The sequence below is a fragment of the Geotrypetes seraphini genome, chromosome 8 (genome assembly GCF_902459505.1).
Source record: "Geotrypetes seraphini chromosome 8, aGeoSer1.1, whole genome shotgun sequence".
Classification (NCBI taxonomy): Eukaryota; Metazoa; Chordata; class Amphibia; order Gymnophiona; family Dermophiidae; genus Geotrypetes; species Geotrypetes seraphini.
Genome location: NC_047091.1, coordinates 1,104,534 through 1,123,371, shown reverse-complemented (window position 1 = coordinate 1,123,371; position 18,838 = coordinate 1,104,534). Strand labels below are relative to the sequence as shown.

General features: G+C 42.3%; 1 protein-coding gene across 4 annotated transcripts in view; it reads left to right on the top strand.

Annotated features, from left to right (window-relative positions):
• The window catches only part of SPTBN2 (spectrin beta, non-erythrocytic 2), a 293,681-nt gene extending 281,218 nt beyond the window's left edge, over window positions 1–12,463 (top strand). For 3 of the 4 annotated variants that reach the window (XM_033955666.1, XM_033955664.1, XM_033955667.1), the window contains one exon: window positions 7,968–9,622. In XM_033955666.1, coding sequence (XP_033811557.1) covers window positions 7,968–8,189 — 222 coding nt within the window. In that variant the 3' untranslated portion in view covers window positions 8,190–9,622. Of the gene's footprint in view, window positions 1–7,967; window positions 9,623–10,788 lie in introns of those variants that run through there. The other variant, XR_004540403.1, reaches the window with a different exon arrangement.
• The last annotated feature ends 6,375 nt before the right edge of the window (window positions 12,464–18,838 follow it).

The window sequence follows — 18,838 nt, the reverse complement described above, 5'->3', positions numbered from 1 at the left end:
TGTTCCCCTATCTGGATGAAGAGCTGATCAAAGATCCAACCTCTCAAGGGGTGATTGCAGTGACTCGCTTAACAATTCTCTTCCTTCAGCAGTTAGGTTTCGAAATCAATTTTCCCAAATCCCAACTTCAGCCCTCTCAGAATCTGCAATTTATTGGAGCTCTACTAGACACCATTCATCTCAGAGCATTTCTCCCTCAGTAAAGACCAGAAAATTTGATTCAGCTTTGCACTCAGACTTTTCACCTGTCATCACTCTCAGTCAGGAAAATGATGGTACTACTGGGTCATAAGGCTTCCACGGTTTATGTTACTCCATTTGCAAGACTTCATCTCAGTGGTCTCAAGCTCTCAACCCACTGCCTCAACACATTACGTCATTCATTCACTTTGACAATCTCTGCAGTGGTGGAAGAGTTCCTTCCAATCTTTCCAGAGGGTTGTTGTTCCACACACCTCCACATCAGAAGGTTCTGACAACAGACTTGTCCACATATGCTTGAGGGGCTCATCTGGACGGTCTTTGCACTCAAGGTCACTGGTCTGCCCAGGACCGCCTTTGCCATATCAATCTGTTGGAACTCTGAGCAATCTATAATGCTCTCAAAGCTTTTCAGCACATTGTCACCAACCATGTCCTTCTTATCCGCATGGACAATCAGGTCGCAATGTATTACATAAACAAGCAAGGTGGCACAGGCTCTCTCCATCTTTTTTCAGGAGGCCCTAAAGATTTAGACCTGGGCAATTGCTCACAACATATTCCTGAAAGTAATATATATTCAAGGAGAAAAGAATTCTCTTGCAGACAAACTCATCAGGTTTCTTCAGCTACACGAGTGGACGCTCAACTTTGCAGTTCTGCATCACATCTTCTCTCGGTGGGGAACTCCTCAGATAGACTTATTTGCATCCCCCCTCAACCACAAGCTGCCCCAGTTTTGCTCCAGGCAGTATTCTCCCCAACGGCTAGAAACGGATGCTTTTCTACTGGATTGGACTAACAAGTTTCTCTATGCATTTCCTCCAATCCATTTCATCCTCAAGATGCTTGTCAAGCTCAAATGGCAGGAGGCCGCCATGATTCTCATAGCTCCTCGGTGGCCCAGACAACCATGGTTTTCCCTTCTACTTCAACTCAGTATCAAGGAACCAATCTCTCTTCAGATTTGTCCATCTCTTCTCACGCAGAGTCGCAGATTTCTCCTGCATCCCAATCTTCAATCATGGTACATGACAGCTTGGTACCTTTCAGGCTGACATCAGTGGACCTTTATCTTTCCCAGCCTGTCAGACTCATTTTGGAAGCATCAAGAGAACCATCTATGCAACAGTGTTATCAACACAAATGGAAGCGGTTTTCCATGTGGTATACTCTTCATCATCATGATGCTAAATCCCCCTCTGTATCTTCAGTATTGGATTACTTTCTACATTTATCAAATTCAGGTCTCAAGACTACGTTGATTAGAGTTCATCTCAGGGCTATCAATGTTTTTCATAGACCAGTTGACGGAAAACCTCTCACTGCTCATCCTCTTGTATCCAGATTTATGAAAGGACTTTTCAACGTCAAACCTCCTCTCAAACCACCTCAAGTAGTTTGGGATCTTAATGTGGTTCTTGCTAGACTAATGAAGCCTCTTTTTGAAGCAACGTCCTTGGCTCATCTTAAATATCTCACTTGGAAAGTGGTTTTTCTCTTCTCTCTTACATCTGCTCGAAGAGTAAGTGATCTTCAGGCACTGGTGGCGGATCAACCATTTACAGTGTTTCATCATGACAAAGTGGTGCTTTGCACTCATCCAAAGTTCCTTCCAAAGGGAGTCACTGAATTCCATCTCAATCAATCCATTGTGCTTCCAGTGATTTTTCCTAAGCCTCATTCTCACCCTAGAGAAATGGCTCTTCATACTTTGGACTGTAAACGAACTGTGGCCTACTACTTGAAGCGTATTCAGCCATATAGGACATCTCCTCAACTCTTCGTCTCCTTCAATCCTAATAAGTTGGGGTGTCCTGAATCCAAAAGAACTATTTCTACCTGCGTGGCGGTTTGTATCATCTTCTGTTATGCTCAAGCTGGGCTGCAACTGGGGAGTCGTATCACAGCCCACAAAGTCTGAACTATGGCAGCTTCAGTTGCTTTTTTACATTCCACTCCTTTTTATGAAATCTGTAAAGCTGCTACTTGGTCTTCAGTTCATATATTCACATCTCTCTACTGTCTGGAAACTTATTCCAGGCGGGATGGTCACTTCAGCCAAACAGTTTTGCAAAATTTATTCTCATCCCATTGTAGTAAGCTAGGGAGTTCCACATGTGCCTGCTTGTCCTGGGATAAAGCACAGTTACTTACTGTAACAGGTGTTATCCAGGGACATCAGGCAGATATTCTCACAACCCATCCACCTTCTTAGCTTGCTTACAGAACTGAGGTACCACAAGCCTGCATCGGGCAGGAAGGCACTCATGCATGTGCAGTGCAGGCAGTTCACAAACTTTCTTAAGTTCTTAAAGTGGTGATACACTTTTAAAGCTGTCCATACCATACCAGGGCTCCGTGGATGACATCACTCACATGTGAGAATATCTGCCTGCTGTCCCTAGATAACACCTGTTATGGTAAGTAACTGCTTTTTTTCCTGTCTGTCCCGGTGGGCTTACAATTTATTTAATGTACCTGGGAGGAGCCTTAGGTGCCTGGGCCAATAGGAGTCTTAGGCCCCTCCCTCCCAGTGCATCCCAGGGTGCACTGGGAAGGGGCCCAAAGTCCTGCTTAGCCCAGGCACAGGAAAGTAAGGCTACGACAGCTCAGACCCTGCTGATAAATATCAGCCCTGATTCCTTGTAAATGGAGGGGTGTTCCTTTTTAAGAATCACCCAGAGAGGTCATTTTAATATTAATGACTTCATTAGACTACAATTTTAATATTAATGACTTCATTGTACTACATTTGTAGAGTACAATCGGAATCTACTAAAAAGCTCGGAGAGCCATTTTAATAATCTGGCGGTAAAATCTGTGCATTTAATGATGGTTTAGCATCATCCTGCCTTGCTTCACAGTAAGCTGAACTGGTCTCTTGCAAGTTTTTGATTTCACTGAATATTGAAAAAAATCCTCACTGGATGGCTGCCAACATTCTTCATTCTTCTTATGGAAATTTTTCCATGCTGCTTTGCATAGCAAAAACAGGAACTAAGCAACAACAAGGCACCAATAGAGAAAATGTGCAATACAGTAAGGTCTGGACAAAAACATGGACCCATCATGAAAAAGATCCTCTAGTCAAGAAAGCCAGTGATTGTAGCTGTGGGGGACCCAGAGCTGTAAGGCCATTGATCACATTGCTCTCCTTAGTCTCAGCCTGCAGACTTCAGCAGATCAGCACATTATGTGAGAATAGAAATGGGGAGATGCAGGAGCAATTTTTTTCCTAAACTCATGGGAATCTCATCAGACTGTTTACCACCGTTACCGCATATTCCCATCCCCCTATCTTGGGGCTTGCAACAGCTTCCTTCTCCCTGATCCACACTAACTCCCTTCCAGCCAGCTCACCATCATACATGCATTGTTCAACTCTTTACATTTAAATAGTGGCAAGAGCATGTTGCTTTGCTCTCATCACTGTGCTCTTTCCTGCACAGCCACCAACACTGCAGCAGATTTAAACACAAGAATAGGTACTTGTATTTCCTTTGTGAGAACGAGAGATCTGTTCTCATGTTTCAACTTGTAATTATACTAGTGGCAGCAAAAGGAAGAGAGGAAAGCAACACACTCACCATTATGATGGGTGAGCCCAAGAGGCAAACTTTTGGTACAATTTTATTTATTTATTTCGATTTATATCCCGTTCTCCCAGAGCTCAGAACGGCCTACAAGCAAATATTCACAGTGGTGTACATTTGGACAGTACAAAGATTATACAGTAGTTCAAGTACGGGGCTTATACAGCAATTTAGGTACAGGTTAAGAATGGACTATACAGCAATTTAAGTACAGGTTAAGAGAGGGCTACACAGTAATTTAAGTAAAGGTTCAGGATGCAGGGGGAGGGGAGAAGGATGGGGGAGTTTAAGGGGTAGATCGCAGTTGTCATTTTAGTTGAAGAGGAGGGTCTTTCCACTTTCCGGAAGGTAATCAATGAGTTCTGTGATCTGAGTTGTAGGGGGAATTGGTTTCAGAGTTGGGGGATGAAGTGGCTGTAGGAGCGTTTGCGGGCGGTTTCTGACAGGAGAGACCTTCCTGGGGGGATGCATAGGCGTTTCTCCATTTCCGAGCGGAGGGGGCGGGTGGGAGTTTACAGGGTTAGCTTGGATTCTATGTAGGCGTAAATTCTTTTATGTGCTATTACCAGGGCTTTGAATGCGCAGCGTTGGTTAATCAGAAGCCAGTGCTCTTCGCAGAGGGCTGGGGAGATGGGGTTGTGGTAGTTGAGGCTGTGCAGTAGGCGGATTGCTGCATTTTGTACCCGCTGGAGGCGCTTGAGATCTTTTTTGACTACTCCATTAAATAGAGAGTTGCAGTAATCCATCCTGGAGAGGACATAGGCATAAAGGAGTTGGGCCAGGTCAGATGTGGAGATGTAGGGTTTGATCTCACTGAGCTAATTTGTCACCTGGCTCATGCCTTAATCTGGTTATGACAAAGGAGAAGACATATTAAGACAAATAAGGAGGAGGAAAAAAGAAGAGAAGGGTTTTGGTGAGAAAGAGAAAACATGAGGGGAACAAGAGACAAGGGATTGGGAGGGAGAGAGGAGGAAGAAGTGGGAGGGAAAAAAAAGAAGGGAAGAGAGGAAGAGATTGGAGATAGGAGAAAAGAGAGAAGAAGAGAAGGAGGATGAGAAAAGAGGAAAGGGATGGTGAGAAGAAAGAAAAGGGGATAGGAGAGACGAATTACTCCTCCATTCCATTGTTAAGGCTGACCTGAGGAAGCCACTGCTTATCCCTGGGATTAGGTAGCTTGGAGTCTTGCTACTTTATAGGACTCTTCCAGGTACTAGGGACCTGGATTGGCCACTGTTGGAAACAGGATACTGGGCAAGATGGACTTTTGCACTGGCCCAATAGGAAACTCTTATGCATAATCTTATGTATGATGGACTATTTTTTACCCTAAGAGTGGATTCCCATGTTATATGTACCTCTTCCTAAATGAGCATCCTGCAAGGCAGACTCAACTCTATGTTTATCTTTCACACTTTCTTCCCCCTTACCAGCACTTTTATCAGTTCTCTGCACGCTGCCTCATATGTGGTGCTCTGCCACTCTATTAGGGGCATTTTCAAAAGACTAAGGCGTCCAAACCAAATGGTATAAATCAGCACTTGGACGTCCTAATCGCCAGTTTTCAAAACTGTCTTCTGGCCGTCATGTGAGGCATTCTCCATCCAAAACGAAAGGGGAGTGTGTTGGAAGCATGGTCTGGGCACCAGTTTAGGTGTGGTTAGACTTGGACACCTTGCAGCGATAACATTTCCCAAGACGTCCAAGGCCATACTTGTTTTAAAAGTGTCTGAAAGGATTAAGTAATGCTCTCTTCCCACACTCCCCCAGTAACCACTGGCTCCCTCCCACCCCGCAAAGATCTGAATGAAACAGTACATACTTATCTCTGGAACAGCAGCACCTGGTATGGGAAAGTCTAGTAGAACATCACACAGGTATCTTAAGTAGCCTGGCGGGTGGGCTAGTGAGCCATAAAGAAGAGGACCCAGACTCATAAGCCACTTTAACCACTACATTTATGGTGGAAAGTGTGAGACCACAAAAAATCCTACTATACTGCCGTATAGGTGCCACCTGCTGCCATAATGGCTATTGGGTATAGTAGGTTTGGGGGGGAGTTTAGGAGGGCTCACCATACATTATAAGGGGTATATGGTAAGATGCAATTCTGGAATTTTTTATGTGAAGTTCACAGCAATGCCCCCTAAAGTGTTCTACTGTTCTATTGGCATGTCTTGTGTGACCAATCCATTACAATCAGCCCCCTCCCATGTCCAAATGATCTGGATTTGAACGTTTTGCACTTGGATGTTTCTGTGGTTGAAAATGGTGAATAAAGTTAGGTGTCCTAAGGTTGAATGTCCTATCAGCTAAGTAAAATAGGTGATTTTCAAAAAAATATTTTGGACATCTAGCGGTTTTGCTGGATTTGAAAATGGGCATTTCTTTGTCCCCAACTTAGATGTCCTATAGAAAATGCTCCTCCACATGTACTTCCTTTCCTTCCCCCTAAGTAAGTGCCTCCCCACCCTGAGCTCTTCTTGCATTCTTATCTGTCCTTACAATGAACTCTCCCTCAGAAATGTCATTACCAGGTTAGAGATTTTGGGACAGTCCTGGATTTCTGACCACCCCATCTTGGTACATTATGGGTCTTGTAGTACTGATTTCAATTAGCAGGACAAGGAACAACAAATCTCACACTGCTTTGAGATGTGTGTTGAAAACCAAGCTTGACCCAAAATCTCTAGCCTGGAACTAGATAACTTGGCATCTCTGCTCCCTATATTATGCATTGCACATTGGTAGTCTATATGCACTTGTGTTGCCCTTCCCTTAGCAAGTGCCTTTTATTTCCAGCTTTGTACATGGTGCTATGCATCTTTTCTTCACTTTGCTCCTCCTTAGCATGTAACTACCAAGTTCTTTCTGTATCCATACCTGTATATAGTGTTCTTCCAGTCTTTCCACACCCTTAGCAAGTACTCTCTGAGCTTTCCCTGCATCTTTCCTGTATGTTCATGCCGCTCCTACCCTTCCCTCTCCCCAAGCAAATTCTTGTAGATTTTTCTTTGCATCCTGGCTCTTACATAACACTTTTCCATACTCTGTAATCTCTCCTTTAATAAAAGCTCTGGAAACTCTCTCTGTTTTCTTCCCTGTCGCATCCTATGTTTATCTCACTATTCTTTTCCTCTTCCTCTTCCTCAACAAGTAATCTAATTGTTTTCTCTGCTTCCTGCTCCATACATGTTTACCACACTATGCCCATCCCTTTTCTTTTCCTGCCCCTTATTCCCAACATACCTATACTTCCCTTTCTTTCCCTCTCAATGATCACTCTGTATTCTGTTTTATATGGAGCATTTTCTACCTGTATGCATTTCTTCTCCTCTTTCTGAGTGCCCACAAGTGTTCTGCATACTGCCTCATATATGAAAATGTCCAATGTTCACCTCCTCCTTTCTTCCCTTCCCTAACCTCCTTCTATTGAGCAAGAATCCTGCTAGCTCTCTTTGTGTCATTTCCCATATGCTAAACACATCTCTCACTTCTTTACCTTTTCTTAGTATGTTCTGTGCTAGTTCTCATCATGTATGATACAGGGAACTTTTCAATTCTATGTTCATCCCAGTGGCATAACGAGGGTGAGAGGTACCTGGGGTGATGGTTCCCCTCCCCTGCCCTCTTCTCCGCCCTCCCTGCCACGTGTACCTCTTTTAACTTCCCAGCGCAAGCAGCATCACCAACTTACTGCCTGTGTTGGCTTTCCCTCTGACATCATTTCCTAGGCATGGGACCCAGAAGTGACATCAGAAGGAGAGCTGATGCTCTTGCAAGCAGTAGGTTGGAGTTGCTGCTTGCGCCAACAAAGAGATAGCAGTACGGTGTGGGGAGAGTGAAGGAGCATACACGACAGGGGGAGGAGTGGGAAAGAGCAGGAGAGCAGAGAGGAGGAGGGATGCTGGCACCCTTACCAAGACAATGCCCGGGGCAGACTGCCCCCCCCCCTTATTATGCCAGTGGTTCACCCCTACCTCTTTCCCTTGCCATCCCCTCAATAAACATCTTGTTAAATACATGGAACTTAGCCACAAAATGCTCACTTGTTCCTTTCTCCTCCCTTTACTGAATGCCCTTTGAGCTCATCCTCAGGGTGGCTCTCCTTTTTTCTACTCCATACTCACTTTCCCTTCTTTCTTCTCCCCCACCTCCCCACCAATGCAGGCTGAAATGAGCAGCTGGATGCGAGCAGTGAATGACTCTGTTCCGTTGGCCACAGGGAATCCTGATGTACCAGTAGCACCTGGCAAAAGCATAACCTATGCTATGACAATGCCACCAATGTCACCAAACAGCATGGCCGAGGGCCCAGTCACCTTGCGAAACAAAGAAGGCAAAGAGAAGGACCGTGAGAAAAGATTCAGCTTCTTCAAGAAAAACAAATAAACATCTGGAGAAGGGAAGGGGAAAGCCAAGACACCATGAATCCATTCTAGAGCGCTGCCCCAAGTTGTGATGACAAATTCAGCTATTATTTAATCCACAGAACTAACATAACGGATTTGCACACCATAATCCTATGTTTAATATATAAATTTATATAGGTAGATGAGACAGATAGATACCAGTGTATATCTCCTGGAGATGGAATAAAAGATCTCAGAAACAGAGAAAGCATATGTCCAGCATTGTTGGAAGTCCACTATGAGCATCAAATTGCTCTGTCTATTGGGAATTGAAAGAATCACCTTTCATCAGGGGATAACAAGGCGATGTACAATTTTTCTATTCAGGTACTCAAGCTGTTTTTCCTATTTTGTGCTGCGGGGCTCACATGGTACCTGGGGCAATAGAGGGTCAAAAGGAATGATGCTGGGATTGAACCTGCAGCCTTAGGATACTGAGGCTGCAGCTCTAGGCCACTCCTTTCTCTACCACCTTATGTGGCTCTATCTCAGCATCACAGATGCCAGTGAGGGTTGGACAAGGGAGGTGGAATGGGTTAGGGTGGAGAAATTTTATAATTATCATGGTCAATTTTAACAAATGTTAAAAAGGTGAAAAGGAAGATGTGTTGTAGAAATGGCCAGTTCCCAGGATCTAGATTACAGGTTAGTGAGGAAAAATTTATCTTGTTACTTAAGCTTCTCAGAATCCTTAACCTTCTGTTCACTGGTGGGGGTAGAACAGTCACCCAACCATCTAAGAAGACCCTGGGTAGAGAGGCATAACAGAAAAATATGAGCAATGGTGGTCATACCACCCTGTGAGAGACAGAGAATTTTTAACAGTAGTGGGAAGATTTTGATGTTCATTGAGATGATTCTAGTGAAGTCAGTAGAAGTAATAATGTGGGAACAAATATTTAAGAGTGAAGTTTGGAACAAAAGTCAAAGAAAATTATTTAGTAGGAGAGGACTATTGATATCTATGATTTGAAAATCATGGGGAAGAAAGGTTTAAGAGGATGTAGTCAGTAGACTGAATGAGACACTGTCTAATGCTTTATCTCTGGCCATATAAAGAGCTGAACCTGGGAGGAAGATCTCAAAGCATTAGTAGCAAGGAGTCATAAAGTAGGCCTCTGGTGATCCTTTGGATGCTAATCACAAGGCCAACAGCAGAAAAACAATCAACAGTTTTATCCAGCAGTATCTTTTCAGGTTGAGTTTAGTGAACAGATTTGCTTGTTTAAGTTTTAGACTAGATCTAAGTGATGCAGATACACTGCACAGTTTTCTTGTAATGTATGAGTCTCTCTGGATATCTGGGTCTGTATGGCTTTTTGTCTTTTGCAAAACTATTTTATTATGCTATTTGTTTTTAACTATTTTTAAATTATCTTTTTTTTTAATGAAAATACAGTGGTGCAAAAAAGGCTTCCCTTGTATTGGCATATGAAACTCTTCAGGAACATTCAACTAGGACTTTAATTAAATTAAGAAATGTTATCCTATTCTAGGTCAGCTGGAATCTCATGTAGAGTTGTCATCTGGCTCTAAATTTCTCCACAGGTTGATCCAGTCCTGGGTTTAGCCCATTGCATTGCCTAAGAAAAGCAAAACAACAAGTCCATGCATGAAGTGAGGTAATCCTAGGACCAGATCAACTTGCTGAGAAAATCTGGAGCCAGTGGACAACCTAGTTCCACTTCTAAATTTTTTTGTAATCTATTGACATTTTTCAAATTATCCAATTCAAGACAACCTTAAAACTGAAAAAGTTGTGAAGTACCACAACTCCAATTTACATTGAAAATAAATTTAACAAACAAAATAAACTAAACAACTATTCTAAGTCCTTAATATGGAGAGGTTCGAGAGCTCAAACAATAAAATAATATGACCAATAAAAAAGCAATAACTGAGACAAGACATTTACTACATATTAGTAAGTTATAAACCTGATCACCTCAACCGGTTCTTCCCTCCCCACTTCTAGAAGAGTCCATATCTCCTTCATCTACAATTTTATTACTAAGAAAAAACATAAGCTGTGAAAGATCATAAAATATATATCATGAAGCTAACTAGCTATTAATAAGTAGAAATTTCAAGTAGCACCATACCATCATGCATACATGCCTTCCCACCCAACGCACAAGCAGAGGTCCCTCACTATTTTCCCACAGAGCTGAGAGAATGCGTTTGGGTGTTCTCTCTCCTCAACATTTCCCATGTGTGCATTTGTGCCTTCCCATTGGGTCTTTTGTCATCATTTTTCATTTTTTAATTAACATTATCCCTTTCCCATGTATCTTTCATTTTTTGTTGCCCTTTTAAGTTTTCTTTATTTATCACAGTGTTAGGCCTGTATTTGGGCCAGAGTCTCAATCTCAATTTGAGCATGTTCTTATTGCTTCACAATTGAGGAATTTAATTTGGCCATGATACTTTTTTTCAATATCAAAGAAGACCCCCAGTAGCTTCAAGCGGTTTGCCCAATGTAATTGAGTAATCTCAGTGATAGACCCGCACTCTTATGCATCAGATGCCTTGGACCTGCCCATAACCCTAATGATTGTTCTCTCTGTTTACAAATACAGTTAAGGACACAGAGAGCTCAGCAGGTTCAATAGGAGAAGTTGATTGGTGCCTCAAAGGCCGGTCCATTGACTTCAGCATCAGAAGCATTGAGACATCAATGGCTGTACAGAGATCAGGAAACACTGGGAGTGCACCATCACGAAGGGGGTCTCCACCTTACTCAACATTGGGCACTGTTAGTCATCCCCAGGACTGATCTGCATTGGACCCAACACCAAGGATGCATACTGGTTAGACGTCATCCTCATCGGCACCAAAGGACTGCAATGCTAAGTGTCTGGGGAAGCACAAGCATTGGTCCTCCTCAATGCATGATGCTGTGAGCACCAGGACATCAGAAACACTGATACCTGAGAAGAATCAGCATCGAGAGCATTGTTACCCCCTCCTCTCCCCCTGTATAGTGGAAGTGTCAATGTGCAAGTCACCAGTCAGCCAGGTCCCCAATTCTGATTCAACACCAATGTCTTCTCAGGCAGTCCCAGCTTGCTAGCCTATACCAATACCTATCTCCGATGAGCGGTAGATCCTACAACTGCAACTTGCTCAGGCATTGAGGGCATTTGCTTCAGTTTATGCTTAGCCTTCACTTCTCCCTTAATTACATCAGGAACCTGTGCATCAGGCTCCGACACTAGTATGTTTAGGGGTGCTGGCATTGTTCAAGTTCAAGTTTATTTGTTCTTAATGAATCGCTTATTTAAATTGCTAAGCGATGTACAACATAATAAAATGTACAGATAAAATATTGGTGTTGACATACAAAATGACTTTTATATTGTGGGTTAAATCTTACAAGAATTGTGTGGGTAAGTGGGGAGAAAGTTACAATGTTTAGATAGGAGAGAAAGAAGAACATAAAAGGAAGGAAGATGCCCTGGAGTCCGATGATAGGACTGTATCTCAGCACCCTTCGGGATGTTGCCATCATCCTACTGGTACATGATGGGTTGAGGCCTTTTCCATGCATTCAGACTTGGAAGAGGAGGCTGACTGGGACCACTTATGGGACTCAGATGAGGAATCATATGGTATCCCTTCTAACCCATCATCACCTCAAGAGAGAAGAAAGTTTCCACTAGAATCTCTCTCTTTCATCGTTTGCCTGTTTTAGCTGTTTAGATTGTAAGCTCTTTTGAGCAGGGACTGTTTTCTTCTTCTTTGTGATTGTGCAGCACTGCGTGCATCTGGTAGCACTGTAGAAATAATTAATAGTAGTTTTTCTCAGGGAGATGGCTTCAAGCCATTTAAGGTAGAGAGGGCATTTAAGGTAGAGAGGAGCTTAGGACCAAGAGTTGTAAGTCTTGGACTATGAGTCTTCTCTCAGAGGATCTGGGAAACTCCCCTCTCAGTGTAGGTCGCAAATAAGAAGGTGGATATGCAGTACTACACTTCTCCCTTAGTATTCGCAGGGTTAGGAACAGAGCCGGACCGCAAAATGTGAAAAATTGTGAATAACTTTGTGCCGGCTCTGACCCACCCCGGACTTTACCTGGTGGTCTCCGCCTCCGATTGCCTCCTTCTATGCGTGTTGCGTGTTTGCAGGGGCCAGTGTGGGTGCTTCGGTCTCCTCTGTCCACGCTTCGGTGTCGGGCTGGGCAGAGCAAAGATCGTTCCTCTCTGGGTTGGGCAGCCTGTGCCGGCCTTACCTGGTGGTCTAGCAGGCTTTCGGGGCAGGAGCAATCTTCATACGCTCCTGCCCCGTGCAGATCGCCAATAGGAAATGGCTGCTGTGAGCTCCCGTAGTCTCTTGAGACTACGACAGAAGTTCACGGCAGCCATTTCCTATTGCCGATCTGCACGGGGCAGGAGCATAGGAAGCACTCCTGCCCCTAAAGCCCGCTAGACCACCAGGTAAGGCTGGGATGCTGGGGGGAAGGTGGAAGGGAGGCAGGGAAGGACTGAAATGAAGCTTTTTTTTTCTTTTTCCCCCCCAAAATCGCAAATAACCGAATCCACAGATGCGGAAACCGCGGATTCGGAGGGGGAAGTGTATATCCAGTAGGCTCCTGGATTCGAGAGGAACCAACTTCCTCACCACTCTTGCTGGTAGAATTGCTCTAAAATGGACCAAAAGTGCTAGGACTCATGTCTCTGCTCTCCTGGGTAGAGAGGCCAGAACTGGAAATGGTATTCAAGGGTGATGATGCGGAGGAACTGAAAGAAATCCCTTTGATTCTGGAAGATGTACTAAGCCAAATCGACAAGTTAAAAAGTGACCAGGATACTAAAGGAACTCAAACATGAAATTGCTGACCTGCTGTTAATGATCTGTAACCTGTCGCTAAAATCATCTGTAATACCTGAAGATTGGAGGGTGGCCAATGTTATGCTGTTTTTTAAAAGTGGTTCCAGGGGACAACCTGACTTCAGTACTGGGCAAAATGGTGCAATTATAAAAAATAAAATTGTGGAACACATAGACAAACATGATTTAATGAAACAGAGTCAGCATGGGTTCAGCCAAGGGAGATCTTGCCTCACCAGTTTGCTTAACTTCTTTGAAGGCGTGAATACACGTGGATAAAGGTCAACCAGTTGATATAGTATATCTAGATTTTCAAAAAGCTTTTGACAAAGTTCTTCTGAGAGACTCCTGAGAAAATTAAAGAGTCATGGGATAGGAGGCAAAGTTCAGTTGTGGATTAGGAATTGGTTATCGGATAAAAAACAGAGGGTAGGGTTAAAATAACAGAGGGTACGGTTAAATGTTCATTTTTCTCAATGGATGAGAGTAAACAGTGGAGTGCCGCAGGGATCTGTACTGGGACCTGTGCTATTTCATTTATTTATAAATGATCTGGAAATTGGAATGACGAATGAGGTGATTAAATTTGCAGATGACATTAAACTGTTTAAAGATGTTAAAATGCATGCATGCGTATTGTGAAAATTGCAGGCAGACCTTAGGAAATTGGAAGACTGGGCGTCCAAGTGGCAGATGAAATTTTATGTGGACAAATGCAAAGTGATGCATATTGGGAGGAATAACCTAAATCACAGTTACCGGATGCTAGGGTCCACCTTGGGAGTTAGCCCCCAAGAAAGGGATCTGGGTATCATTGTACACAATACAATGAAACCTTCCTCCCAATGTGTGGCGGCAGCCAAAAAAGCAAACAGACTGCTAGGAATTATTTAAAAAGGGATAGTTAACAAGACTAAAGTTATAATGTCTCTATATCGCTTCATGGTGCAACCTCACCTGGAGTATCGCATTCAGTTCTGGTCTCCTTATCTCAGGAAAGATATAGCGGCACTAGAAAAGGTTCAAAGAAGAGCAACCAAGATGATAAGGGGATGGAATTGCTCTTGTATGAGGAAAGACTAAAAAGGTTAGGGCTCTTCAGCTTGAAAAAGAGAAGATTGAGGGGAGATATCATTGAAGTCTACAAAATCCTTAGTGGAGTAGAACAAGTGGATCAATTTTTCAGTACGTCAAAAATTACAAAGACTAGGGGATACTCGATGAAACTGCAGGAAAATAGTTTTAAAACCAATAGGAGGAAATATTTTTTCATTCAGGGAATAGTTAAACTCTGGAACACGTTGCCAGAGGTTATGGTAAAAGTGGATAGCGTAGCTGGTTTTAAGAAAGGTTTGGACAAATTCCTGGAGGAAAAGTCCATTGTATGTTATTAAGACATGGGGAAGCCTCTGCTTGCCCTGGATCGATAGCATGGAAAGTTGCTTCTCTTTGGGTTTTGGCCAGGTACTGGTGACCTGGATTTGCCACCATGAGAACGAGCTACTGGGCTTGATGAACCATTGGTCTAATCCAGTAAGGCTATTCTTATGTTCTTATGACTTTGGATTCCTTTTGGAAGAAAAACATTTCAAGCTTTGATGCTAATTTCCTGCATCTAGTCATACCAGCTTTACATGAGCATCTATTCTCTTGCAGATTCTCTCCCCCTGAAGCAGGCTAAGAACTTTACCAGCTGACCAAGAGGAAATATCTGGCCAGGAGCACTGGCCTTTTAATATTACGTTCAGGCTCTAATTCTTAATGGAGCACAAGAGTTGGTAAGGGAGGTAATGATACTGTGGCCACTTGATAAGTGATCATAACATGATCAGATTTTATATAATCCCTGGAATAAGTTTACACAGGAAATCTAATACAGCAGCACTTAAATTTAAAAGAGGAGAGTATGATAACATGAGGAGAATGGTAAAAAAGAAACTTAGAGGTGCAGATGCAAAGGTCAAAAATAAACATCAGGCTTAGATGTTATTTAAAAATACCATCCTGGAAGCATAGACTAAGGGCTATATTCACTAAGCAAACCAATCGGTTTGCAACCCCTTTGCGACCCGATTTTACTCCAGCCTAATTCACTTACCTCTATGCCGATCCGATTCCGATCCATGCATGCAAATGAGGGGAACAACATGTAAAGTAGGCAGGGATGTGATTTACTAAAGAAATCTTTGAAACCGACTGGGCTGGCCGATCAACACATGAAGCGACTGCTGGGTACCAGTCGCAAACGTCCTTTCCAACTGTCCTCTGGCCTGAAATCCCAGCCCTGCAGCCCATCTCTGCTCTCTGCCCCTTCCAGCCGAGCCCTGCTCTTGCCGCCCTGACTCTCCTCTCTGCTGCCCTTCCCTGCAGTGCGAGCCCGTGGTTTTAAAGCGGGGAAGGGCGGCAGAGAGCAGGAGAGTCAATAAATTGCCAGTAAAAAAAAAAAACCAGACACAAATTAGTGTGTGCTTGCAAGCTATAGGACACACACAGAAAGCTGTTGAAGGTGGTCAGGGAGGATTTGTGGGACGTGATAACATTGGGTCAGATCCTCGCTAATGTCCGAGAGGATTGGGGTCCCTGGGTACGTCTCCTGCTTAAAGGTTGACAGCAGGCAAAAGGAGGCAAGATCTTCTGTGGTCAGGACACTTTGATACTGCTCTAGCTTCAAAATATCCTTCACCGAGAAAGGCATGGAGGTCACAGGCTGGGAAACATGGTGGGGAGTAGATAAAACCACCCAAAAACCACTGTTTATAGGATGGAAGAGCTGCATTAAATGCAAACGTTTCCGAAGGATACATAGCAATCCCGCATTGTGAAGGGGCCTCTCAAGTAGACCAGATCATATGGGAAATAGAAAGGCAGGAGCAGAAAGGCATGCACAGACCATGTACAAAGAAATCAGATGGTCTGCGCGTGCGTCAGGTAAGTGAATCTAGCCCTAAGTAATCTGAGGACTTTCTTGGAGATCAGACTACGCAGGTGACCATTGAGGTTAATTCACCCCCGCCCACCCTAAGGCAGAGCTTTTTGGCTCTTCAGCCAACTAGGAACAAGACATTGCTTCGGTAGGATTTTTCTGCTCTTTCTTTTTTCTTCCAGGTGTAAAATCCATTCTTTTTTTTTTTTTAAACAAACAAATTAAAAAAATAAAACAAAAATCCCTCCTCTTGTAATTCTCCATTATTGTTGCATCTGCCTCCAATTATTGTATTTCTATCATATTTACCCAATAGTCCCGTCTGTTTTGAAAGTCATGTATTTGCTATATGAACTCTTTGTTCCCCTGTGTATTGTTATAAATTATTTTTAGAACTGTACATCGCCCTGAATATATGATAGGGCGATTAAACAAATTTTATTTCTTTTTTTTTTATATTCTTTATTCATTTTAAAACCTACAATAAGTGCAACATAACATAGAAACATTTTACACTTTAACAGCACTTAATATTTTACCAAATCATATTTCATATCACATATTTATATCCCCCCCCCAGTATATACCCAACAATTGTCCTCAACCACAAATAAAAACAAAGTATCCCTCCCCCCCAGCTTGGACGTGTATATTCAAAGGGAAAAAGTAATAATCATTCCTTACAAAATTTTGCTAATAGCTCCCAAACATCCTTAAATTTCTTAAAATGCCCCTGCTGTATGGCTATCACATGCTCCATTTTAAAAATGTGGCATAAAGAATTCCACCAAAAATTATAATTCAACTGGTCCCAATTTTTCCAGTTCTTCATAATATGTTGTATAAGCCCCGTCATAATAAATAGAAGTTTATTAGTATTAGAAGATATTTGGCTCTTAGCTCTCATTGACGTGCCAAATAACACAGTATCATATGTTAATGCCACTGGATTTTCCAATAAATTATTCACTTGACCCCAAATGATCTCCAAAAACTAAGTATCAAAGGACAATAGAATAGTAGATGATCCAATGTCCCTACTTCTAGATGACAGTGCAAGCATCTATTAGACTTTGAACTATCTAATTTCTGTAAACGAACTGGGGTCCAAAATGCTCTATTTAATAAGAAAAAACATGTTTGTCTCATAATGCAGGTGCCATATATCTCATCCTCCAAATCCAAAATCGTGGCCATTGAGACACAGAAATCTGATGCTTTATCTCAATGCTCCAAATGTCATAAAGACCAGCCTTTGGTTTCTTATTTAAAAATTCAGATATTAATTTGTACCACTGAGCAAGCGGCCTGGTGTCCCAGAAAATCCATCTGGAAGCATAGGATCGGCAAGCTATACAGATTTTTAAGATTTTGCTAATCAGGGGAACCCCTTCTGAATGGCTTGCTTCAACTGCAACCACCTATAATTTTAAGATTTAGCAATAACAAATGTTTGTTGCAGTCGTGAAAAATCAAGCATCTTTCTATATGAAATTACATCATCCAGAGTACGTATGCCCGCCTTCATCCAATGCTTCCAGATGACCTTGAATCCGCCAATTTGAATCTTGGAGTTCAGCCAAAGGGACTGACAGGTGGATTTATGAATCGGAATAAGTGTTAAATTATTAATAAATTTTAGCATCTGCCAGGTATCTATTAAAATTCTATTGTCCTTATATAGCCTAGGTAGCTTGATACTCAAGATGTGACACATTCTTAATGGAGACAGGAGCTGCCATTCCAACCATAACCAATCTGGAAGATTTTCCATAAGCTCAGGGAGGATCCAATACATACCTTGACACATTATATAGGCTTGATGATACCTATAAAAGTAGGGGAAATGTACCCCACCCACCGCAATTGGTTTTTGTAAATATACTAAAGCAATTCTAGCAACTTTCCCCAGCCAAATAAATTTAGTAAGAATACTATTTAATTTCTTGTAAAAGGACCCCTGAAAATAAACTGGTAACATACCCATTTGGTAACAAATCACAGGCAAAATCATCATCTTAACCATTTGTACTCTCCCCTACCAAGACAGATGTAAAGGGTTCCATTGCTCACACTTTTCTGTGACCTTTAGCAATAAAGATTTTTCATTTACTTTCATCGTCTCTTCCAGCATTTTATGAATTCAAATACCTAAATATTTTATACCCTCTTCCTTCCAAAGGAAGGGGAATGAATCAAATAATCCTTTTGGACAATGTAGATTAAGCAGAATAACTTCTGATTTACTCCAATTTATTTTATATCCTGAAAATTTCCCAAATTTATCAATCAGATCTAGTAAATGTGGAATGGTAGTTTCGGGATTCCTCAAATGAAGCAAAATATCATCTGCATACGCATACCTTATATTCCCGACCTGCATAAGGAATACCCTGAATCTCCTTTGTCTGTTGAATAGCCAATAGCAAGGATTCCAAAACAATATCAAACAGCAAAGGAGATAATGGACATTCTTGTCTAACTCCCCTCTCCAAACAAAAATGTTCAGAAAAATTATTATTAATATACAATCTGGCAGAAGGGAGCTATACAAGGTTTGAATCATTTGTATGAATCCGGAACCAATACCAAACCAATCCATTGCTTGATACATGAAGGTCCATTCCACACGATCAAAGGCCTTCTCTGCATCCAAGGATACAGAGAAGGCCGGATCTTCCATGGCTTTTGTCAAATTTAACATGTGAAAAGCCAATCTGGTGTTGTTTGAAGAATGCCTTTGAACAACGAACCCCGTTTGGTGCATACCAATAATATAAGGGAGAGCCTTGGCCAAGCGTAAAGCCAATAAATTAGCCAGAAGTTTTCCATCTACATTTATCAAAGAAATAGGCCTGTAATTTGAAACCAACATAGA